Source organism: Hyla sarda, chromosome 7 (assembly GCF_029499605.1).
Source record: "Hyla sarda isolate aHylSar1 chromosome 7, aHylSar1.hap1, whole genome shotgun sequence".
NCBI lineage: Eukaryota > Metazoa > Chordata > Amphibia > Anura > Hylidae > Hyla > Hyla sarda.
The window spans coordinates 197,263,575-197,288,363 of NC_079195.1; the positions used below are offsets into that span (position 1 = coordinate 197,263,575).

At 46.0% G+C, this 24,789-nt stretch overlaps 1 protein-coding gene across 8 annotated transcripts in view; it reads left to right on the forward strand.

Annotated features, from left to right (window-relative positions):
- Positions 1 to 24,789, forward strand: part of RC3H1 (ring finger and CCCH-type domains 1) — a 112,421-nt gene that overhangs the window by 62,420 nt on the left and 25,212 nt on the right. For 6 of the 8 annotated variants that reach the window (XM_056532036.1, XM_056532039.1, XM_056532038.1 and 3 more), the window contains exons 4-12: positions 7,169 to 7,408; positions 8,311 to 8,486; positions 9,559 to 9,759; positions 9,936 to 10,068; positions 11,464 to 11,615; positions 14,530 to 14,642; positions 18,976 to 19,254; positions 19,361 to 19,569; positions 21,143 to 21,498. In XM_056532036.1, the coding sequence (XP_056388011.1) occupies positions 7,169 to 7,408; positions 8,311 to 8,486; positions 9,559 to 9,759; positions 9,936 to 10,068; positions 11,464 to 11,615; positions 14,530 to 14,642; positions 18,976 to 19,254; positions 19,361 to 19,569; positions 21,143 to 21,498 (1,859 nt within the window). The remainder of the gene's footprint in view (positions 1 to 7,168; positions 7,409 to 8,310; positions 8,487 to 9,558; positions 9,760 to 9,935; positions 10,069 to 11,463; positions 11,616 to 14,529; positions 14,643 to 18,975; positions 19,255 to 19,360; positions 19,570 to 21,142; positions 21,499 to 24,789) is intronic. The other 2 variants (XM_056532043.1, XM_056532042.1) reach the window with 2 other exon arrangements.

Here is a 24,789-nt window from a genome sequence, read left to right on the forward strand (position 1 = left end):
ATTACAGAGCGGGGAGAAGAGGGAGAGGCGGAGGGAGGAGAGGAATATTGATTAGCTGGGCGGCGCTGCGGCGAGCGGCACTGACGTCAGGGTGCCAGTTAGCCTGCCCGGTGCCATTTAGCACCTCATTAGCATATCACAAAAATAGAAGATTAGGTCCGAACGGCGTGGCAGATCCAGGCACTGTAAAGACCAAACTGATCAGCGTCCCCCGCACTACCAGCCAGTACCGCTGGTTAGTGTGGGGGGAGAAAGCTGACAGTTTTCCTTTTAAAGATAGGGGATAAAATGTCTGAACGCCCCTGTAAAACATAAAAAACAAAACTCACCCTCCTACGTTCCCCCATTTATGGAGATATCGATTTCCCGTTCGTCGGGTGCTGCTGGCTTCTTAGACTCGAAACGTCAAAGTGCAGGAAGCGTATCACTGGCCGCAGAGATGTCCCACCTCGGCCAGTGATGGGCAGCAGGGAGAAGGCAGGCCCTGGGCTCCATATCCATACAAGTGCGCTCAGCCTATCACCGGCCGAGGCGGGACATCTCTGCGGCCAGCGATACGCTTCCTGCAGTTTGACGTTTCGAGCCTAAGAAGCCAGCAGCACCCGACGAACGGGACCCAGATATCTCCATAAATGGGGGCACATAGGAAGGTGAGTTAAAGATTTTTTTTAAATGTTTTTACAGCCTGGGCACAGGGGGACTTAAAAAATTTACCACGCAGTTCTCCTTTTAAAGGGGTACTCTGGTGAAAACATTTTTTCTTTTAAATCAACTGGTGGCAGACAGTTAAACATATTTGTCAATTACTTCTATTAAAAAATCTTAATCCTTCTAGTACTTATTAGCTGCTGAATGCTACAGAGGAAATTCCTTTCTTTTTGGAACACAGATGACATCACGAGCACAGTGCTCTCTGCTGACATCTCTGTCTATTTTAGCAACCATACATAGCAGATGTATGCTTAGGGCAGCATGGTGGCTCAGTGGTTAGCACAGCTGCCATGTTTTTCTAATCCTGGTAACTTTTTTTTTTAGTTTTTTGTGTATTTTTTGACTAAAAATCTCTTCTCACTTTTTCAGTTCTTGCAAAGTTTAAGAAATTTACAGATTTTTTTCTACTACAGTAATAGTGAAAGTAGGATGGGACATCATGCAGCTTTTTTTTTTTACATTTCCTATAGTAAATAAAGAAAGGTTACGCTGAACTGAGCAATACTGGTGCTCTCACTTCTGACATCTGTCCCTTGATCATTGGGGATGTACACGTGTCCTTTAAAGCCTCCCAATGAGGGGTCTCGCATTCTGTCTGTGACTGTTCACTTACTATCTATTATATAGAAGGAAAGAGAAGACCCCAGTAGATACTCAGCCTTTGATATCCCTCTTACTATGAGGAGGGGACTGTGCATGTAAGACCCCTGTTCTGCATGTGACTTATGTATGCTGAATGGGAGCAGAGCTGTGTACTGTTCACACTGGGCAGTACCCACAGATAAGAAGGAGCCATATGTTGGAGTATCCAAGGGCTGCCATTGCATTAGATCAGTGTTTTTAATACAAGGCTCCTCTAGCTGTTGCAAAACTACAACTCCCAAGCATGCCCGGACAGCCTTCGGCTGTCCGGGCATGCTGGGAGTTGTAGTTTTGCAACAGCTGGATTCACATTGTTTGGAAAACTCTAGATAGATTAGGTAACGTCTACAGAGCAGTGTCAGGTGGGAGTGTGAGGTTTCCATTAGTTGTGTAAGGGGAAATTCATCGCAATTCCCTGAGGATGTGAGAATTACGTAAATATGGTCTTAAAATAAAGGTAGTGTATATCTATATATCTCAGTTGTGAACACCTCTCCCTGTGGTAGGGATAGTAATTCCTCGGTCGCCCTTCATTGGGGGACACTTAACTGATGGGTATATGCTCCTGCCACTAGGAGGCACTGACACTAGGAAAGAAAAAAGTCGACTCCTCGCTGGCATTATATACCCGCCCACCTGCAGTGAGGCAATCAGTTTTATCTAGTGTCACTTAGGAGCTCTCCAGACCTTGTCTTTTTATTATTTTCTAGTAAGGGCTGTTTAGTTAGGTTCTTTATTCCTTTTTGTTTCCCTTTTTCAGGTGGGGGTTTCAGGTGACTTTTTTGACTTGCGTCTCGTCCTGCCGACTGGAGCCGTCCCCCCTCCGTCCGCTATGCGGTTCAGGCAGGGTGCGTTCCGGGGCACTCGGCTGGCGGGATTTCGGGAAACCATGGCGGCACATAGCTCCGCCCTTCTTCTTCCCCTGATTCCGGCGCAAGCCGCTGGGTTTGACAGCTCCTCCTCTCTAAGGACGCTCTGCGCCCCATGCTCCCTTCTAGTACTCGGAACTACGATGCCAGCGGAGTTTAGCTTCGCCCCCTCCGCTCTTTCCAGAGGCGGCACCACTTCGTGCACCGGCCTCCCGGAGCTGCGTCCTGGCGGGAGCTTCTCCTGTCCGGGCCGCTATTCGGTTTCAGTTTTCCGGCACCAGCTCTTCGGGAGGCGCTGGCGTTTTGTTCACCGGCCTCCCGAAGCTGTGGCCCGGCGAGAGCTTCTCCTGTCTGGGCCGCTTTTGTTTTCACTCATCCGCCACCAGCGGTGCCTACCAGCGGAGTTTAGCTCCATCCCCTCCACCTTTTTCGGGAGGCGCCAGTGTTTTGTTCACCAGCCTCCCGAAGCTGCGGCCCGGCGGGAGCTTCCCCTGTCCGGGCCGCTTTCGTTTTCAATTATCCGGCATCGGCGGTGCCTTCCAGCGGAGCTTAGCTCCACCCCCTCCAGCTCTTCGGGAGGAGCAGGCGTTTTGTTTCACCGGCCTCCTGAAGCTGCGGCCCGGCAGGAACTTCTCCTGTCCGGGCCACTTTCGGTTTCAATTATCTGGCACAGTCGGCGCCTTCCAACGGAGCTTAGCCCCGCCCCCTCCACCTCTAGGCCGAGAGTTGGCTCAGAGGGGTAAAGCTCCAGTTGACACAACTGATATGTTGGTGTCCAAGCATAGTATATAAGCTAAGGCTTCTACTAGCCTCGGAGCTATGCGGCTTAGCAAATGCTTCTAAGTGTTTGAGCCGCTCCTGAGGCTGCCCACTGATTGCGGGAATTAGGAATAAAAAAATAAATGCAAAAATTTAAAAAAATTAAAAAATCCTGCAGCTTTTCAGACATTATGGCTGTGAGGTGTCCGATCGACCGATTCACCCATACCTGTGGGCCGGTACAACTGCTGGGTGTGGTATATGAAGGTCTGTCCCGATATGTCTTCAGGACCCATACCAGTGCGCCAGTCAGTGGTCTGCATGGTTTTCCTCTGCCGCTTGCCACACGCCTCACAGCAGATGTCTCTGTTGCTGCAGTTCCGATACCCCACTGCTGGGTGCGGTATATGAGGAGCTAACCGATGTGTCTTCAGGACTCATACCAGTAAGCCAGACAGTGGTCTGCATGGTTTCCTCTGCCATTTCTCACACGTCTCACGACTGAGATGCCTGTGGCTGCAGTTCCGATACCCCACTGCTGAGTGCGGTATCTGGAGGACTGACCGATGTGTCTTCAGGACTGATACCAGTAAGCCAGACAGTGGTCTGCATGGTTTCCTCTGCCTTTTCTCACACATCTCATGTCTGAGATGCCTGTGGCTGCAGTTCTGATACCCCACTGCTGGGTGCGGTATAAGGAGGTCTGCCCAATGAGTCTTCAGGATTCATACCAGTGAGTCACAGTGGTCTGCATGCTTTCCTTTGCCGTTTGTCACTTGTTTCACGGCCCCACGGCTGAGTGTGGTATATGGTGAACTGACCCGATGTGCCTTCCGGGCCCATACCAGTAGGCCAGACGGTGGTCTGCATGGTTTCCTCTGCCGTTTATCACATGTTTCACGGCTGAGGTGTCTGGGGCTGCAGTTCCGATACCCACTTGTAGCCAGGTAGTGGTCTGCTTGGTTTCCTGCGCCACTTGTTACACATCACGTCTCCACTGTTTCTGCGATGGTCTTCTACGACCTCAATACGGTGTGGGGTTTCCGCCGTGACTACTCGCTGTCCCTTGGGGATTCACACCGGTTGGCCAGTCAGTTGTCTGCATGTTTTCCTCTGCTGAGTGCCCCCCGGCGGATGTTTTTTGGCGGCTAGTTTTTCTGTACACCACTGTTGTGCGTGGTATTCGTGGACCTGACCCAGCGTGTCCCACGGACACTATACGGGATGTCAGGGATGCATTCCGCAGTCCCTTTGCTTCCCTCTATCTCTCTCCTGGGGGCAGGGTTTATTGGCCTCCCCGCCCTTCCTTCTTTGTCGTAGGTGCTCGGTTATCTCCGGTCCGGCTGTTCCCCTTCTCAGCCAGACTGCTACCCTGGGTCATCTTCCACCACCGTGTGTCTCCATGTGCGGGACCAGACGTACCCACGGTCTCTTGGCCCCAGAGCCAGACTGTGTCTGCTCGGTGTTATAATCCACCTGGTCACCTCCCACATTCGGCTGCCACTGCAGCTGTTCTCCGATGTCTCTCTCCCGGGTGCAGTCCTGCAGAGCGTGTACATGTGGGTTCTTAGGACCCTTGCTTCCTATAGGTCACTCGGTGTCGGACTTTTTCCTGCTCCACACTCCTTCTTCATTTCCTGTGTTTGCGGCTGCAGCCTTGGTGTTTGGCACCACTAGGAGATGGGGTGTGGGTTTTTTGTCTGTGGGTTCCAGGGCTTTTCGCAGCAACTACTGCGTAGCTCTGTTCCTCTTTCTAATGTTGCACTGTTGGTCTGCTGTGGGCATACCTCCTTTCCTGCTGGTCCTTTGTATGTCTGCATTTTTTCCCGTGTCCACGGTCTTGATACGCCACTGTTGTATTGGAGTCCTACATATGCTAGGACCGCTTTGTAGGTTAGAGCCATCTTCCTTCTGCTCGGTGAGTGCGCCCAGGGACTTTCGGTCCCTGCAGTTCCATGGCGGCTGAGCACCTCTGTTCTGCCATGGGGCCTGCTGGGGCGTCTGTCGGCTCAGCCGCCTCCCCTTTACTAGAAACCCCCCCCCCCCCCCTTAAATATAACCTTTATTGGTATTTTAAAATTATACCCCACACAGACGTTTAAAATTCCAGCGGATTTGATATGGTGTGTAAACTAGTATCTGTTATATTACCTACAAGCCTAGCGGCTAATTAATCTCAATTATGCAACCTACAAAAAATTAGCCCAGAAAAATTATCTCAACCAACATCACTTTATTAATCACAAATCAATAACAACCAGGTAGAAAAACCCCATTAAAAATACCCCCCCCCCCCCCCACGCACAAAATAGCAGGATATCACGGGGAACCTAATTAATAAGTTTGTGCTGTATCTGACAATCCTATCAGCATGCTATTATATTATATACACATCAAGTACTGTACCTGTCTGCGACATGCTGAATGCGTCCCCGGGAGCTCCTCCCACCTTGACACGTGTTTTGGGCAAATCCCTTTTTCAAGAAACGTTTAAAATTCCAGTGGATTTGATATGGTGTGTAAACTAGTATCTGTTATACACTTATTAGGGATATAAGGGTCCAAGTGTGCGCTTATGTAGTCATGTGACTCTTATCCAACACACGTCAGCTGTTGGTACCCAATCCCTACACTATCATTATCCTCCGCTGATTTAAAACAAAGCAACTACTAGCCTCCCCGACATTTCGCTGAACGGATCAGCTTTGTCAAGGGTAGCAAGGCCCCGTAAGTAGTCCCCTGGGCGGGGAGCTCCTCTTACCAGGTCCCGTTGCTTCGGCCTGCAGGGACAACCCCTCGGCTTGATTGACGGGCCGCATCGTCGCTCTGCGATGATGCAGCCAGTCAATCAAACTGAGGGGGTGTCGCTGCCGGAGAACAGGACCTGGCAAGAGGCGCTCCCTGCCCAGGGGACTACTTATGGAGCCGGCGGGGACTAGTTTAGAAGTTCATATCTTCACCATCCCTGGGGGCAGGAGCGTCCTCCCGGGGATGGTGAGGATACAGATTTTACCCTATAGAACGCTTTGCCAAGCATTATATAGAGTAAAATCTGATGATTGGCTCCATTTAAAGGGGTTCTCCGGTGCTTAGACATCTTATCCCCTATCCAAGGGATAGGGGATAAGGTGCCTGATCACGGGAGTCCCACCGCTGGGGACCCCCGTGATCTTGCACGGGGCACCCCGTTTATAATCAGTCCCCAGAGCATGTTCGTTCCGCGTCTGATTACCGACAGCGTGTGACGTCACGCCCCCGTGTGACGTCACGCTCCGCCCCTCAATGCAAGCCTATGGGAGGGGGCGTGATAGCTGTCACACGTGACGTCACATGGGGGTCCCCACGGCGTGACTCCCGCGATCAGGCATCTTATCCCCTATCCTTTGGATAGGGGATAAGATGTCTAAGCACCGGAGAACCCCTTTAAGTAATACATCTAAATGAACAGACAGTCAGTTGAGCAAAGTTACAGTAAATTGGCTCGTAGCATACCTTGCAGCTCGGCTGTTGATTACTTTAGACTGCATAAATTAGTTCAGCTTTCCAAGGGCTCTGGTTGCCTGGAAAAGTCCAGGATGACAGTTTTAGGTCTCCTAGGTCTGTATCCATTGTCTAGAGCCGTGCTCCCCAACATGTGGTCTGTCCTGGTCTGCTGGGAGTTATAGTTTTGTAACAGTTGGAGGTCCACTGTTTGGAGACCTAGGGTCTCAGGCATATGTAAGATAAGAAAGGGGAGTATATGATCTGACTAAATGCTGCATACAGGGGTGCATATGTGATCAGGTACCAAAGCAAAGGCTATATAAATAATGTGGACCACCTCTCTGTAATGGAGGGGTCGCACATTCCCATAATATGTACTAGAAGCTTTTACATATAGATATGTGGATAAACGCAGTGTTTGTGGTTTCCATTGGGCGATTAGATCACAGGCGTTTTTTTAGGGACTACTATGCATTTCCATTTTTAAGGGAAATGTGGCATTACATGGTAACCAGATGAGTGACTATCTATGTAACACAAGGATGGCTCGTGCTACATTGGCTCATAGAGGGTGTTCCCAAGCTGGGGACCTTGCTTTATGACATCCATATATCCTGAAAGATCATACTGACTGGTTGTCTTTGTAAAATGACCCCTTTAAGCAAGAGGTAAAGTTTAATTGTTTTTGTCCTTTTCCCTTTAAGGTGTTGGTCTAAACAGCACCACACAAAGTGTGCTAAGCCGCCCCATGCAGCGAAAACTGGTGACACTGGTTCATTGCCAACTGGTGGAAGAAGAAGGACGGATCCGAGCAATGAGAGCAGCGCGGTCGCTAGGAGAAAGAACAGTTACTGAGCTTATACTACAGCACCAGAACCCACAACAACTCTCCTCCAATCTGTGGGCGGCTGTTCGTGCCCGAGGTTGCCAGTTCCTGGGACCAGGTATTATAGGATTTCATGATGTGTTACTTTAAAGCGATTGTCCAGGCATACTCTCCCACCCTATCTGACATTGAGCGTGGAAAGATGCATCTGCACACTGGTTGGTCAGATGATGATGCAACCACCCGTCGCCCAGTGAGTATTGAGCACAAGTACTGTTCAGATTAACAGGATCCATGTGTATTAGGCTGGGTTTCCGCATCAGGTTTTTGATGAAAAATGGATTCCTCAAACCGGACTAAAACGTGTGTACAAATATTAAACCATATAAAAATAATGTCCGGTTGCATCAGTTTTTAAAAACAAAACCGTATTTGCTTTTTAACTTTTCATTCCCTAACCGCTCCCAGAAAGAAAGTTATAGAAGGTGGGTGGAACTTTAGGTGTGTGCGCTGCGCATGTGCAAACTCAAAAAACATATTGTGCAAACCGGATGGCACCGTACGCACATACGGTTCTCATTGACTCCCATGTTAAAGGAACAGTGTACGGTTTCAATACAGTTTTTCATCCGGAGAAAAAACAGTGGTAGAGTACGGTTTTGGGGACGGGAAAATAAAAAACAGACAAAGCTGTACAAGACACAAAGTACACAACTGGATGCATCCTTTGGCATACGGTTTTCTATACGGTTCTGTACAATTTTCAAATTGAAAACATATACGGGAACTGTATTTCGCAAACGTGGTGTGAACCCAGCCTAAGACTTGGTGTGCTTCAGACTGTAGTTTCGCCATCCAAACTACCCAACAGGTTGTTATGTCTTTCAGTGCCTGATGTCAGGCCAAGTGCATGACTATGTCTGGATGTAACGATTTAGCTATTTATTTGTGATAAATTAATTCATGAATTTTGTACATTATATGGCTGAATAAACTCGCATTCTTTATTCTCCTTTTCAGCCATGCAGGAAGAAGCCTTAAAGCTTGTCCTCCTGGCTTTGGAAGACGGATCTGCACTCTCACGGAAGGTCCTGGTTTTGTTTGTGGTGCAAAGACTGGAACCGCGCTTTCCTCAAGCCTCGAAAACTAGCATTGGGCATGTTGTCCAGCTGTTGTATAGAGCCTCTTGCTTTAAGGTAAGAAAGCTTGTTCAGGTCGCTTACTACATATTTCCTCATCATGAACAGTTTCTCTGCAGGTTTTCTGTATTTGCAACATGGATCTGGTGTAGAAATACTAAAATGGATAGTATTTATTATGGATGTGTATTACTCTTGATTAGAGAGATTGCTCACTTATGAGACCTATTGGCCTAATTTTTGGCAGCTAGAGCACTTTATATGATCAGAGGTGCTTAGTATCGTACAATATTTTTTTTTACACGCTTAGCAATCCCTGCGTGATGTACATTCTTTACTTTTGACATCTCCACTTGTCCCAAAACCATGAAAGAAGCAGCATGTAGAGACCTAAAGGGGTTGTTAATTATGGCCACCCTTGTCGTTAAGCCATATGAATGCCATGGAGGGGTACGCAACCCAATCCCCCAATCAATACCTTTCCCTAATCCAGAACAGATGTTTCCACTGTGGTATAGCTGTCCATCCATGCATAACAATGACTGGCAGATGAGTAGAAAATATATAGATAAAGCAATATTTTTCTATATTGTCTCATGTGAAGGGGTTAAAGTTGGTCATATACCTTTTAATAGTTGTTGGTCAAACATACCTGTGCAAACTCTGTTAAGCTGAGCGTGCATGTGCTCTCAGTGGGGAGAAGGGGTGTAAGCCTCTGCCAAACACTTCTGGCAGCTTTATATTTCCCTTGAGAACAAAAGGATTGACATCCACATTGACATTCCACATACTTAAAGGGGTACTCTGCTGCTATATATATCTTATCCCCTATCCATGTATGAATCCATATAACAATGTCAGGGACAGGTGAGTGACACTCACCGGAGCACACAGGGCACATTAAACGGCTATCCGATGGCAGCTGAAGCAGTCTGCGCTGCTGGTTAGCCGTTTATGCGATGGCCCCGACATACAAAAGCATCGTATGTTGATGCTGCCTTCAACATGCGATGGACTCCGAGAGGCCATCGTATGTTGAAATGATGTATGTCGGGGCCATCGTAGGTTGGGGGAATCACTGTATTCTTGTGTGTAAACCTTTGTAAGATAAAATACTTTATTATTCCAGGTCACAAAGCGTGATGAAGATTCCTCCTTGATGCAGCTGAAGGAGGAGTTTCGCACTTATGAAGCATTGCGCCGAGAGCATGATTCTCAAATTGTGCAGATCGCAATGGAGGCTGGCCTGCGTATTGCCCCCGATCAGTGGTCCTCTCTTCTTTATGGGGATCAGTCTCATAAATCCCATATGCAGTCCATAATTGACAAGGTAACCGCTTCATTTCTGCTCTTTGTCTTGAAATTCCCTTTATTTTTTTTTTTAGCTTGCCCCCTTTATAAGACATTTTGACCCTGACTGGGCTCAATGATATGAGACTTTCTCACCTTGTATGTATAGACTAACCATCAGACTAGTTAATTTATTACAAGAAAGTTTTTGTTAAGTTGCAGACCCCGGCCTCATTTGCTCAGAGTGTCCAGGAACTGACCATTGCTCTGCAAAGGACTGGAGACCCTGCCAATCTTAACAGATTACGACCTCATCTAGAACTACTGGCAAATATAGATCCAAGTCCTGGTAAGTTACCAGCAACATATCCACTATATTGATGGCTGCATAACTCCATTTTTAGGGTACGTTTCCTGCTGCGAGTTACACTATCATTTACTTCAACGGGTCTGCCAGCAATCTACGACTGTGCAGATATCACACATTTTACGCGTGGCTAGTGAAGTGAATGGTAGAAAGAAATATATACAGAGGTTTTTGTCTCTGTTACCCAGGAGATTAGCCGTTTCCCCTGTTCCTTCTTATTGTCCTGTAACTGGCTGTAAGACAGCTGTCTGCAGCAGGAGCCTCCCCCCTCTGCTCTGTATGGTCTTTAGCCAGAAATGGAACAGAGCAGCAGGTCTAAAAGACTGGCGGCTGCAGGAAAAATGAAGAATATCCTGCAAATTGACAAATAGATCAAGATGATTTCCTATTTACTAGTAGTGCTCTTTTTTGATCGTTTTAGTTTTTATTTAAAAACCTTATAAATCTTTATTACACATATGTCATAAAAACATCTTAAAACAAAACAGAGCGCAGGGGGTAGAGGTCATAAACTTTGTTACAAAAATATCAAGGTATATAGCTCAATACACAAGCACAGTATGAGAACCTAAAACAGTATACATACAAGTCTTATAGGAAGGGACCAAAGTGTTTGAAAAAGAAGCTGCACAGATGAATGAGCCAATGCAGAGCCAATACCACGAGCACTTACCCCAACCTACGTTTCGCACGACGCCCCCTGACGAAGCACGATCACGCGAAATGTACGTTGGGGTAAGGGCTCGTGGTGTTGCCTCTTTGTTTACATTCTTCTGTTCAGCTTCTTTTTCAAACACTTTGGTCCCTTCCTATAAGACTTGTGTTTGAAAAAGAAGCTGCACAGAAGAATGTAAACAAAGAGGCAACACCACGAGCCCTTACCCCAACGTACATTTCGTGTGATCGTGCTTCGTCAGGGGGCGTGGCCACGCCCCCTGACGAAGCGCAATCGTGCGAAACGTACGTTGGGGTAAGTGCTCGTGGTATTGGCTCTGCATTGGCTCATTCATCTGTGCAGCTTCTTTTTCAAACACTTTGGTCCCTTCCTATAAGACTTGTATGTATACTTTTCTAGGTTCTCATACTGTGCTTGTGTATTGAGCTATGTACCTTGATATTTTTGTACCAATGTTTATGACCTCTACCCCCAGCGATGTCCACTGTGCCTATATTTTGTTTTAAGATGTTTTTATGACACGTGTCTAATAAAGATTTATAATAATCTATAATAATCTGTGCTGCTGTATATATTTTGTTTGGTGGTGATAGTTTATGCCTTTTCAGCGGTACACTATTTTATTTTATTTTTTGGTGCTTTGTTTGGTGACAATGTTTCTTTAAAAAGTAAACTTAATCTGTAAATCGTTTCCATTCTAGATGCTCCACCTCCAACATGGGAGCAATTGGAAAACGGTCTTGTGGCTGTGAAGACTGTTGTACATGGGCTGGTCGATTACATCCAGAACCACAGCAAGAAGGGGACTGACCAGCAGCAGGTGAGCGAGGCTCGGAGCTACCACATGATCCAGGTACCACACCATAAACTACAAGTGTCTCCAAGAACCTGTTTTTCTTGGGAAGTCAAGTAAAAGAAATAATTGTAAGCTGTAGCCATGTGTGACTTTATTTCATTTGCTTTAGCAGGAGTATTAGCAATGTTATAAAATGACGGCGAATGTGTTCTCTAATGACCGTAAAACTGGAGCTGCAATTTCCGATTCCCTCCTGACACCTTTTTTACTGTCCTGCTCTAGTTTATGGTTTAATATAGCACTAATAATGACTTTTTAAGGAAATTTCACAGGAGGAGGGTATTCTTTAATCCGCGATGCTTTGGCGCTCGCTTGTCTGGATGAACGATAAGGAAATATCTAGAACTCTACCAACATATTTTACTTTTGTAATTATTTTTATAGTGTATCTTCGGTTTGGAGGAGCACAGGCTTTTATATGTTTCGAGAATTGCGTTATCTGCAAATAATGTTTCACCGTGGGGCCATGATGGAACCTATAGACCACTGTTTGCAGCTCCCAACAGACTATAAGACACGAAAGTGTTTTTGCTATAGTGAGAATATTTTGTAGAATTGCTGTTTATAGAAAACAGATACTTCAAATCACAGAAGTAACTTTCAGTTTTTGGATTTTATTAGATGAGTTGTATAATTTCTAATTTTATTTTTCTTCTTTTAACATCTATCCACTTTATTTTAAAACCTATATATAGAAAGAATCTTTATAAAACGTTGGGGTCTATTCACACTGCATTTGGAGTATATGTTTGGCATCCGCACAGCTCCAATGGGCCAGTGTGTAATTGTTTTTTTTTTCCACTCTTCTTTACAGAGGAACAAAGTAAAAGAAAAAAATATATATTTTTTATGACATTTAAGGGATTCCACATGGTGCCTGTAGTTTCCTGCTCTGGTCTTCAGTGTGATCCTTCTTCCGCTTTGCCCAATGAGTGGCAATGTGACATTTTGGTCCCGACACCAGTAAGAAGACTGAGGCCCGGGCCCAATGTGCCATTTAACCGCTTATCAGTCAAATCATGACACCGCTGCAACCGATTCGCTGAGCTGCACTGTGACTTATAGGGCCCAGGAAGAATATTGCACTGGGGACCGGAGGCACCGGGGGAGCACTGAAGGGGATTACAGGTTTATTGTATTAAAATCTTACAGAATGGGCATAGTTAAAAGAACAAAAAACAAAAGAACAAAAAAAGAAAACTCCTGCTGGATATCCTCTTTAAGATGCTGTCCTCTAGGAGGGGTTAGAGCACGGTTACAGAATTGAAGAGTTACTGAATTTCCAGCCTTGGGTAAGGCTAGATTCATGCTGTTTTTTTGCCATAAGTCAAAACCAGGTACTGTGATGCACTGCAGCGAGCCCCATTATGAAACCTTCTGCTGTACTAGTGACTTCTACACTCGGGTCGCTCTCCACTGGTATACGTGACTAACACATGTGCTCAGATTCTGTATGATTTTGCACCTAAACTTTATTGAAATGAATGGTGCCTAGTTCTAATACCACATATCATTTAAAGGAGATCTCCGTCAAAAATGAACTTATCCCCCTATCCATAGGATAGGAGAGAAGCAGTTGATCGCAGGGGGTCCACCTGCTGAGGCCTCCCCCGCCATCTCCGGGACAGGACCTGGTGCTCAGTAAAGAGTGTGCTGCAGCCGGCACGCACTCCATTCATTTCTATGAGAGCGCTGAAAAGACCCAAGTACAGCACTCGGGCATCATCCGCGCTCCCGTAGAAATTTATGGAGCGTGTGCCGTCTACCAGGGTCCCATCCCAGAGATCGCCAGAGTTCTCCTTTTAAAGTGTGGGTTTTATTTTGGAAGATAATATCTTAGTTTTTCTATAGTTGGATAACTCCTCAAAAGCTTGTTAAATAAGTTTATACCAGCAGAAAGCAGGCCGATAAGTCTGCATATGTTCAGACCATTAAAATGAATAGGGCCTACTGCAGTATGCCATAGTATACATCTGCATCCTGTTCTGTGACATACGGCAAAAATGCAGTGATCATAGCCTATATGCAGCCAAAAGCATAAAGAAAGCAGGTTGGTCACCCATCTAGTATTTATTATTTATTTTACAGTGTTACATTTCATGTCTCATAAATCTTAGGTAATCAGATTTCTGGCTTGCATTCTAAAATATTATGGACGGTTTATATCAACCATGTGCTAGAAATGTCAGAGCAGTGCCAATGGGATGTGAGCAGTCTGTGGGTGACCTTCATTAGTGAAAACAGGAGGTCCACGCCTTGTCTTTAGAAGTGACTTCAAGTTTGCTTCAATCTACACCAGTATTTCCCAACCATGGTACCTCCAGCTGTTGCAAAACTACAATGCTGTGAGTTAGTTGTAGTTTTGTAACAGCTGGAGACACCCTGTAACAACTGGACAGGATAAAAATTGGACTGTGGAGGTGGCTGCAAGACAGTTTGCCAAAGTTTGTTATTGCTCGTAGAGTTACAACATGAAAATCTGTTAGCGGCTCAATTGATACCTTTCATTAGGAAAAGACCTAAATTTCAATTTGACATATGTGTCCAACTCCACATTTGTGCCTGGGTGTGTGAGAGACTATGACTAGGGATCGACACCCAAAACCCGTCAGCCATTAAATATGTGTTCTATGTCTAAATGCTTTTCATAAGTTTTTCAGTAAATTGAAGATTTAATGGATATTCTGTTTGTGCTGGACTTTTTTCTTTATCCTTTTGTTGTGAAGTGTATGTGTATACAATTTAATTGGTTGCCAGAGGCCTTTATATGCCGTGTATGGTCACTAAGGCTGTTCCATAATATAGTGAGTTTGGTCCATGTAAACAGTTTCCACTAGTGTTTGTGTTGGCTTATTTTCAGGGTAGCTTTGGTGGCCATCTGTAATAACCTTCTCTGTATTTTTTGGCACAGCCTCCGCAGCACAGCAAGTACAAGACTTACATGTGCAGGGACATGAAGCAGCGGGGAGGATGCCCCCGTGGGGCCAGCTGCACATTCGCTCACTCTCAAGAAGAGTTGGAAAAGTAAGATGTTGCTGAAGTTGGACAGAAATTGTTTTACTATTCGTATGTTGTTGTTGTTTTTTTTTTTTTTTCTCTAAAATGGTCATATTTGAGAAAAAAATAAGTTTCAGGCTTTTACTACACCTTCCATTTAACTTCCCGCAAATAGACATATAGTTACGTCCACTGCGGGCTCCCGCTGTGTGACACGCATCATACCCGGTGGGTCCCGGTTGCTATTAACAAGAAAGACTCGCGGCTAATAACTGACATCGCCGATCGGGCTGATGTCCGGCATAGATCCTTTAGACGCCATGATCAAAGCTGATCACGGAGTCTAAAACGGGAGAAAACAGTTGATGGTTAGCTCAGTGGGCTCTTCGGGACTGCTGCTGTGAAATCGTGGTGTCCCGGACAGCGGAAGGGTGCTTACCTTTCTTCCTTCTGTCTGATAGTCGCTCCATTGCTCCAAGCCTGAGATCCAGGCTTGAGCAATCGAGCACGTATAGCACTGATCAATGCTATGCTATGGCATATCATTCTTCAGTGTATGCAATCAAAGCATTGCATGTAATAGCCCCCTATGGGGACAAAAAAAGTGTAAAAAATAAATAAATAAATAAATGTGATTTAACCCCTTCAGTATTAAAAGTTTGAATCACCCCCCTTTTTCCATTAAAAATATATATATATATATGTAAAAAAAAAAAAAACATATGTGGTATCGCCACATGCGTAAATGTCCGAACTATAAAAATATAAGGTTAATTAGATTGCATGGTCAATGGCGTACACGTAAAAAAAAAAAATCCCAAAGTCCAAAAATTTTTGGGTCCCTTTTGTATACCCTAAAAAAAATGTGATCACAAAGTCACATCAAAACAAAAAATGGTACCGATAAAAACTTCAGATCGCAGCGCAAAAAAATGAGCCCTTCTGAATTTCTAGGAGTCAGAAGATGACAATTTTAAACATACTAATTTTGATGCATGTAGTTATAATTTTTTTTAAAGGAATATCTGTCACAGTGCAGGTGACACTGATGACAACGGTACTCACCTTGTCCCGTTCTGTGGCGGGGATCTTCGGTAATTTCCTCAGCTCCAGTCCCGACAGCCGGCTTGGGGCTTGGGGCATGGGCGGAGCTTACTGACGTCACTGCTGCTGCGGGTCCCGCTGTGACAGAACAACAGCGGTGATGTCAGTAAGCTCCGCCCATGCCCTAAGCCGGGTGCCCGGAGCGGAGCTAATGGAGGAGATTACCTTCTCTCGACAGTGCAGGTGACACTGGTGACAGATTTCCTTTTAAGTAGTAAAAAAAAATAAAAGCTATATAAATTAGATATCTTTGTAACTGACTGGACCTACAAAATAAAGATATGGTGTCATTTGTACTGAAAAATGCACTGTGTAGAATCGGAAGTAGAAATGATCGAAGTTACAGTGATTCAATTCGTCACGAACTTCTCGGCTCGGCAGTTGCTGACTTTAGCCTGCATAAATTAGTCCAGCTTTCAGGTGCTCTGGTGGGCTGGAAAAGGTGGATACAGTCTCTAATCGGAAGCAGCAAAAATTTACAAAATGGCGTTTGTTTTTTTTTGTTTTGTTTTTTTTTCAATCTTGCCCCACAAATATAAATGTTTTACACTATATACTTTACGGTAAAATGTATAATTATTTTATAATATATTATAATTTTATTTAAAAAATTTACAGGATCATTAAAGGGGTACTCCGGTGGAAAACAATACATTTTTTTTCATATCAACTGGCTCCAGAAAGTTATACAGATTTGTAAATTACTTCTGTTAAAAAAATCTTAATCCTTCCAGTACTTATCAGCTGTTGTATGCTCCAGAGGAAGTTGTGTAGTTCTTTTCTGTCTGACCACAGTGCTCTCTGCTGCCACCTCTTTTTCTGTCAAGAACTGTCCAGAGTAGAAGCAAATCCCCATAGCAAACCTATCCTGCTCTGGACAGTTCCTGACATGAACAGAGGGGTCAGCAGAGAGCACTGTGGTCAGACAGAAAAGAACTACACAACTTCCTCTGTAGTATACAGCAGCTGATAAGTACCTGACGGGTTAGTTTTTTTTAGTGTCTAACAGAAGTTTATTGAAAGTACAGAAAATAGATACTACAGGCAAGCATAGCGTCCTGAAGCTGGGGCGCGGCAAGTGAAATCATCAAGCATTAAATATGAAAACCCCCCAACAAACCAGGGAGGGGAAAAAGGAATTGGGCAGATAAGACATAAGAGATGGGGTGGGGGAAGGGATGGGGTGCCAAAGGTCATACATCACAAATCCAAAGCAGGGAATGTATACAAGAGAAAAAAAATAAAATAAAAAGGGGGGAGATAAAAACAGACAAGCAAACCTAAAATATATAGTCAAAGGTTTAAGTAGAAGACATCCGAAGAGTCAAGCCATGGCTACTAGGGATTTTTTAGGGCCGATAGCAATAATCGGTGGAGGTTAGGGCTGATAACTTATACCGATATTCCGGTAAAAGTTATCGGCTATTTATCCCCCCGCGACACCGCTGCAGATCATTGATTTAAAGCGGGCGCTTTAAATCAATGCACTGCAGTGGCTTTTGCAGTGCCATAGACCGCCACCCGCTACTCTCCCCCTGCCTGTCCGGGGGTCCTGAGTCCTATCACCGCCACCCCCGCACCGCTCCCGCCACCGCCGCACTGCTCCGCGCCCCCCACCGCCCCGGCCCCATTGCCTCCCACATCCCCGGTTTTATAATTACCTGGGCCCGGGGTCCACTCTACATATGGCTCCGGTGGCGTCATCCTGAGCGGTCACTGTGCGCACTGACGGTGACGTCACATCGCGCACGTCACGTCACTCGTCATTGCACACAGCGTAACGCAGGACGTAGCAGGAGCCCGAAGTAGCATGGGCCCTGGGATCAGCCCGGGATCGCGGTGAAGGGGGGGGGGGGGGTTGCGTGCGGGGGGCGGGGCATTATCGGCTTATCGGCAATGTCATTGCCGATACCGATAATGCCCAAAATCTTGATTATCGGCCGATAATATTGGCGAAACCGATCGGTCGATCCCTAATGGCTACCACACTTTATTGAATAAATTAAGGGTGTCCTCTCGTACCGCTGACATCTTCTCAGAAAGCATAATTGTATTAATCCACGCGACCACCACCGAAAAGGATGAAAGAGGGCATCGCCATCTGGAAGCAATGTTGATACTAGTTGCCAACAATATAAATTGTGCTAATTTAAAAGGAGCATATTTCGTAGTAGAACGCTTAGCGCCCAGGAGACAAACAACGGGGTGCAACAGCCAATGCATGCCCAGTACAGAGGAGATAAGGTCCACGATTTGCTTCGAGAGAGCAGCAACAACGGGGCATTGCCACCAAATATGACCCATAGGGTTAAGATTTTTTAATAGAAGTAATTTACAAATCTGGAACTTTCTGGCAGAAGTTGATTTAAAAAAAATAAATAAATAAAGTTTTACCCCTTTAACATTATATTTTAATAGTTTGGTCAGTATTGATCACGACATCTGAAGGCTTAATGGTTGGCATCGGTGTGACTGCTGTTGTCTGCCAATACTGATGGGTCCTTGGCTGCTATTAGCCAGGACCTGCCGTGCATAAAGCGATCGCAACTCCTGCAGTCTCTCTATGAACAGGACATAAACATACGTCCTGGTGCATAAAGTACCAGGGCCACCAGGACATACATTTTCTTCCATTGTCCTTAAGGGGTAATATTGGCTTTACACTGCGTTCAGGTTCTGTCGCTGGTAGCAGGATGCCAGAAAAAAAGGGGTGACTGTGTATCCACGGCTCATTCATTTTTATGGACCTACTCTCAGTCCATTTCCCTAAAATATATTTTTATTGTGAATGACTTAAAAGTATATATTAGGGAAATAGACCCGACACAGTTAGTTGCCCTTTTCTGTCCATTAAAGCAAATTGGTCCCCTATGGGTACGTCAGTGTATGTTTTTACTGGTATGATGACATAGAGCTTTGTGAATCCGGCCTAACATAACTTTGACAGACATGGCAACTATTTGGCTTTTCGTTGCCTGTAGGAGATAATCCCCCTACACCAATGTTTTCCAAACTGTGTGTCTCCAGCTATTGCAAAACTACATCTCCCAGCATGCTCGGACAGCCTTTGGCTGTCCGGGCATGCTGGGAGTTGTAGTTTTGCAACAGCTAGAGGCACAGAGTTTGGAAAACACTACCCTACACTGAATAGTACACTATTATATGTAATATATATTTCCATTAAAATACTAGACTTATTGATTCAAGCTGAGCGTTTCACTCTGGTCTGAAAACAAGCTTTTTTTTTTTTTTCTAGGTTTAGAAAAATGAACAAACGTTTGGTTCCTAGGCGGCCACTGAGTGCCTCACTTGGTCAACTGAATGAAGTAGGGTTACCCCCTGGGGCAATGCACCCAGATGACGGGCCCATGGATTTACCAAACCGGAAACCAGGAGCCCTTCCCAATGGCATTGTGTCGGGAAGCTCCGTGACCCAGCTTATTCCCCGGAGTACAGACTCTGGCTATGAGTCTGTTATGAAGCCAGTGAAGTTGGATCATCTAAGTAACAGTGCCCCAGGCTCTCCCCCAGAAATGTACGCATACTCATTTTATATATTCGCATTTGTAGAACCTGTATATTTTTGTTTGTGTTTAGCAAGTGATTTTATTTTGCTTTTTTATTTTTTTATTTACTTATAGGCTTGACTCCGTCCCCAAGACCTCCATTCCTGCCTTGCCAGTCAGTTCTCACCCTCCTCCTCAGCGTGATCTCCCACCTCTGTCTGTGTCTAAGCAGATACAGATGGTACCACGGGGCTCTCAGATATATGCTCCCCCTCAGACTGATATCTTTTACCCTGACCCTAGAGGTGGGGGACCTTCATTTGAACCTGTACCTTACCCACCAAGTAAGTGTCTTAAATGCTTGCATTGCATGCTTCATGATCACTTGTCTCTCATGTTGGATTGGGTGTGAATAAATTGCCCTTGTTTCTGGCCTTGCTGCCATAGGAGCTGATCACAGTGCAGCTCTTATTTTTCCTGAGTACTTAAAAAAATTAGAGCTGAGCTGTAATATGTTGCCAGATTTTCTAATACACGGTCCTGATTAAAGAAGTACTGCAGCCTAATGCAACTTACCCCCATCTGCAGGATCTCCTGTATGGGGCCGCGGCTCTCCTTGTGCAGGAGGCGTGTCGGCCACAGCATGCCCTTCATGTATCTCTATGGGAGAGGCGACTGGTTGGATTTGTTCTGTCTGATTGCCCACTCTCTCTGTAGGCTTAACCCCTTAAGGAAGCGGCAAATTATTTTTTTTGAGATTTTTTTCTCCACGCCTTCAAATAGCCATAACTTTGTGTTTAAGTTTTCCACCTAAAGACCCATTTGAGGGCTTGTTTTTTGCACCACCAATTGTACGGACATCATTCATAGTAGCCGTGACCTGGCAGATATGAAGCACGCTTAGCTCTGAGCTTGCCTTATACAGCGGGCAACAGTCTTAAATGTACGCGCTGCATCCTTAAAGGGATTCTGTCATGAGTTTTTAGTATATATAATGTGTGGCACCTCGTTTTATATGGTAAAATCTTCTTCCACACCATAGGAATTTGTTCTTACCCGCAGGGATGCGGAGGATATTAATATGAAGTTAAAAAGTGTTCCCCCCTTGGCGGAGAGCTATGCTTACCTAGTCCTGCTGCTCTGGCTGTATTCACACCCCCTCAGCTGGATTGACAGCCCGCATCACCATTCTGCTTCCCAAGCAGACGAAGCTGATCGGTGACGTGGGCCGTGCCCGGGCTATCAATCAAGCCGACCGTTTTTTTTTTTTGGGGGGTGGGGGGTTACAGCTGGAGAAGATGGGGAATAGGTGAGTATGGCTCCCCTCTAATTGGACTAAATGGTCAGTGGTGGAGACTTTCTAACTTCATAACCTCAACATCTATCAGGGATGAGAAGAGAGGAGCTTTTACCATACATAACGCAGTTAGACCATACATTAGGGGTTAGCACATTTTTTAAAGGGATTTCCAGAATTAGAAAAAACACAGCTTTTTTCTTCAAAAAACAACAAGAGTGGTGGATAACTCTTATCACTAGGTTAGGTCACAAGTATCTCATCACTGGGAAGCCAACTGCTAGAACCACCATCGATTGCAAAAATTAGTTTGTCTTATCCTTCAAGTGAGCAAAAATATGCTGTACTCTAGCTTTGACTGTCCTATAGCAAATGAGTTGAGTGGTGGCCCAGCATTTTCGTGAAAAAAGGGACCCTTATTCTCACAATTTACTTATCATCCCTCCTGTAGATAGCTAATAAGTTGAAATCCTGGTTAACCCTCTTTTTAATCTTAGATTTGGCCAAAAATCTTTAAAATCATAATTCTGGCATGTCTATGATAGACATAACTCATTTGATCGAAGAATCTGTATTGACCGTGTGTTTATACTGTGCCTTTTTTGTTTTTTCCTTTACAGATGTTTATTACCAACAGCCTGTTTCTCGCTTTGTCAGACCTCAGCCATCAGCCCCTGAATCTTCCCCCACCTACCTCGATCACTATTCCTATTTACAAGACAGGATGGTTGGCCAACAATACACAACACCCACTCAACAGTACTCTACCATGAGCCAGCCTATGTATCCCCAACACTACGATGGCCGCCGTGTATACCCTTCTGCTCCACAGTCTTACCAGAGAGAAGAGCTCATTGACATGGCACCTGCTGCCGGGTCACCCTATGTGCCGGAAACTCGAGAGAGGTACCAACAAGTGGAAGGTTATTATGCCGTGACACCTCACCCAGGGCAGATAAGACCACCATATAGCAGGGTAGGTTTGTCTTTAAATTTGAATTCTGATCTTAAATAGTTGCTACAGTTTTAACTTAAATGGGTTGTTCCATCTCATGAATTTGCTTGTTCTCGGTCGGCTCCTTTGGGGACACAGGGACCATGGGTATATGCTGCTGCCACTAGGAGGCTGCCACTAGGCAACAAAAGAAAGTCAGCCCCTCCCAGCAGGATATACCCTGCCTACAGACTCTGAGCTAATCAGTTTTAGCTTAGTGTCCGTAGGAAGCAGACACAGGTCTGTAGTTCTCCAGACTTGGTCTTTTACTTTTAGTTTAGGGACGTGTATGTAGATTTTTTCCACCCTTTTATTTCTTTCTTTTTAGGAGGGGTTTCAGGAACATAGCGTTCACTGTTTCCCCATATGCAAAGAAGGGGCACAGGCATCAAGTTATGCATTGTCAACCCCTTCTTGCCATCGGCCAGCACCTGGGGTTGTACCTTGGGTCCAGGTCCCCCTACCTTCCCTGCTAGTCTCGGTGTCTCAGCCTGGCATGATGCAGGTGTAGAATAGCTGGCTGGAGACTTCGGTAGGTACGTTTTCCCGTGATAGGGGGATAATTTCCCCTCCCCCCCTCCTTTTCCTGGGGGTCTATTTTTTTTTATTGGGGTTATCAACCTCTGGATTCCCCCTATTTTGGGACCACTCCTTCACCTCTGTTCTAGGGATTTGTCTTTTTCTCCCGGTCTCTCTCTCGGTTTCTCTCTCTCTCTCGGTTTCTCTCTCTCTCCCGGTCTCTCTCTCTCCCGGTCTCTCTCTCTCTCTCTCTCTCTCTCTCTCTCTCTCTCTCTCTCCCTCCCCCTGTCTCTCTCTCTCCCTGTCTCTCCCCTTCGGAAGATTTGACGGATCTTGCACTCCAACTCTCCAATGCTGGAGACTACTTATGCTCTGCTTCCTTGCAGTCTGCCCATTGTTTGGCTTTTGCCACAGGTAACCTGGTGGCAATTTGCCGCTCAATGTGGCTGGAGGCTTGGGACGCCGATGCCGCTTCTCGGAAGTCTCTCACAGAACTTCCTTTCTCCTGGACCCAGCTCTTCGGAAAACGCCTGGATGAGATCTCCGAGGCTACTGGAGGTAAGAGCTCCTGACTACCGCAGGACAAGTCCCAGCTCAGATCGGGCAGCCAAGCTGGTGCCCTCACAGGATGGGAAGATCCCTTCCTTCAAGGCACGCCCTTCCTTGGTAGTCTGATAACCGGTCAGGCCACTTTGCAGCCAGGTCTGGCACCTGTTAGCCTCCCTCCACCTGAAGAGACTCCCCCACCCAAGAATTCTTTTTAGTACCCTTCACCCAGTTTCATTATTGCCCTCTTCAGCTGGCCATTCTTTCCCGGTGGGACAAGTCTCTGCTCTCCCTCGATCGCAGGATTCTTCTTCCCCCTCAGGATTTGCCAGTCCCTCCTGTGGTGGCTACAAGTCTCCTCTTCTTCGTCAGGCATGGTCCTTCCTGCCCCTTCACTGGCAGGTCATCACAACGGACGCCAGTCTCAGCGGTTGAGGGGGGAATCTTCTGGGATTGGACGGTCTAGAGCCGTTGGTCCTCTCAGGAAGCTCTTCTCCCCATCCACATTCTGGCAGTTTACCTTTGCCTCCTCCATTGGGAGCTACTTCTCCAGAACCGTCCTGTTCATGTCCAGTCGGACAACTCACCGGCTGTGGCATATGTCAATCGCCAGGGCGGCACTGGCAACCCCGTGGCGATGTCCGAGGTCTCCAGGATCCTGCTCTGGGCGGAACTCAGAGTTCCTTCCAACTTGGCGATTCACATTCCGGGAGTGGACAGTTGGCAGGCGGACTTCCTCAGCCACTCCTCTGTCGACCCTGGCGAGTGGTTTCTTTATCCGGAGGTGTTCGCGGAAATCTGCAACCTCTGGGTTACTGCGGACGTAGACCTCTTTGCGTCTTGCCGCAACCAAAAAGTTCCTCGCTTCATTACAAAGTCCTGTAATCCTCTGGCTCTTGCCATGGACACCTTATTTATTTCCTGGTCGCACTTCGTCCTCCCCTATCTCTTACCTCCTATTGCTCTCCTTCCCAGGGTCCTGAGGAAGCTCAAAGCAAAGGGCATCTCCGCCATTCTCGTGGCTCCGGACTGGCCCAGACGAGCGTGGTATGCCGATGTCGTTTGCCTAATGGCCGACGTGCCACTGTCTCTCCCAGTGCATCCCGACCTGCTCTCTCGGTCTCTTTTGCCACCCCAATTTACTGTTGCTGCATTTGACGGTGTGGCGGTTGAAACCGCTGTTCTGAGGGCCAGAGGGTTCTCTCCCCAAGTGATCTGAATGATCAGGGCTTGTAAGTCCTCTGCAAATATTTATCACCGTACCTTTTCCAGGTGCACACTTTTGGCATCAGCTGATGCCGGCTTGGGTTGCAAAGTGTTGTAGGCGGCTGTTGCCCAGCCTTCCACTTGAGTTGCTTGAGTTCATCCCGGGGACTGCTTTGGTACGTCCCACGGTCTTGTCCCCCAATGCAGCCGACCGAGAAAAGTAGATTTTTTTTTTTTTATGCTTACTGTGAAATCTTTCTCAGAGGATCCATTGGGGGACACTGCACCCACCCATTTGTTCTGGTGAATTTGGTTCTGTTGTCTGTCCGGGGCTGGTTCCGTTTATTTTTTTATCTGTAGTACCTTAGGACAGTTGCTGTTTTTTTTTTCTTTCCCTGTTGGTCCTCTCCTACTGCTTTGGGACTAAACTGATTGATTAGCTCAGAGTATTTAGGTGGGGTATATCCTGCTGGGAGGGGCCAACTTTCTTTTGCTGGCTAGTGTCAGCAGCATATACCCTTGGTATCTGTGTCCACCCAATGGATCCTCAGAGAGAGAGATTTTACGGTAAGCATAAAAAATCTACTTTTCTGGCAACTTCTGGCTTGTTGTCGACAACTTTGGGCCCTAAAGCAAAAAGCAGCCAAAGCTGGGAAGTTAAGCAATTTAGATAACTTCCATTGACTGATACAAACGGAGAAGGACCGTGAGCCACGCTGTTAACGTAACTCTTAGCGTTACCTAAGAAGAGTAGCTCGCAAGGCTACACAGTCTGCATCACTCCCATTAAAGTCAATGGAAGTTATGCAAATTGCAAAACTCTCCCTTCTGCTGCTTTCAGCTTTCCCGAGCTTCTCCAGTTGCTGCAAACAAGCCGGCAAAAGCCGTTTCACGAGATGGGACAATCCTTTTAAACATACAACTAGTAGTTCTTAAAAAATGTATACTGTAATGTGTTTTCTCATAAGTTACAAGGTTTTTAATCAAGTGCAGAGAGATTCC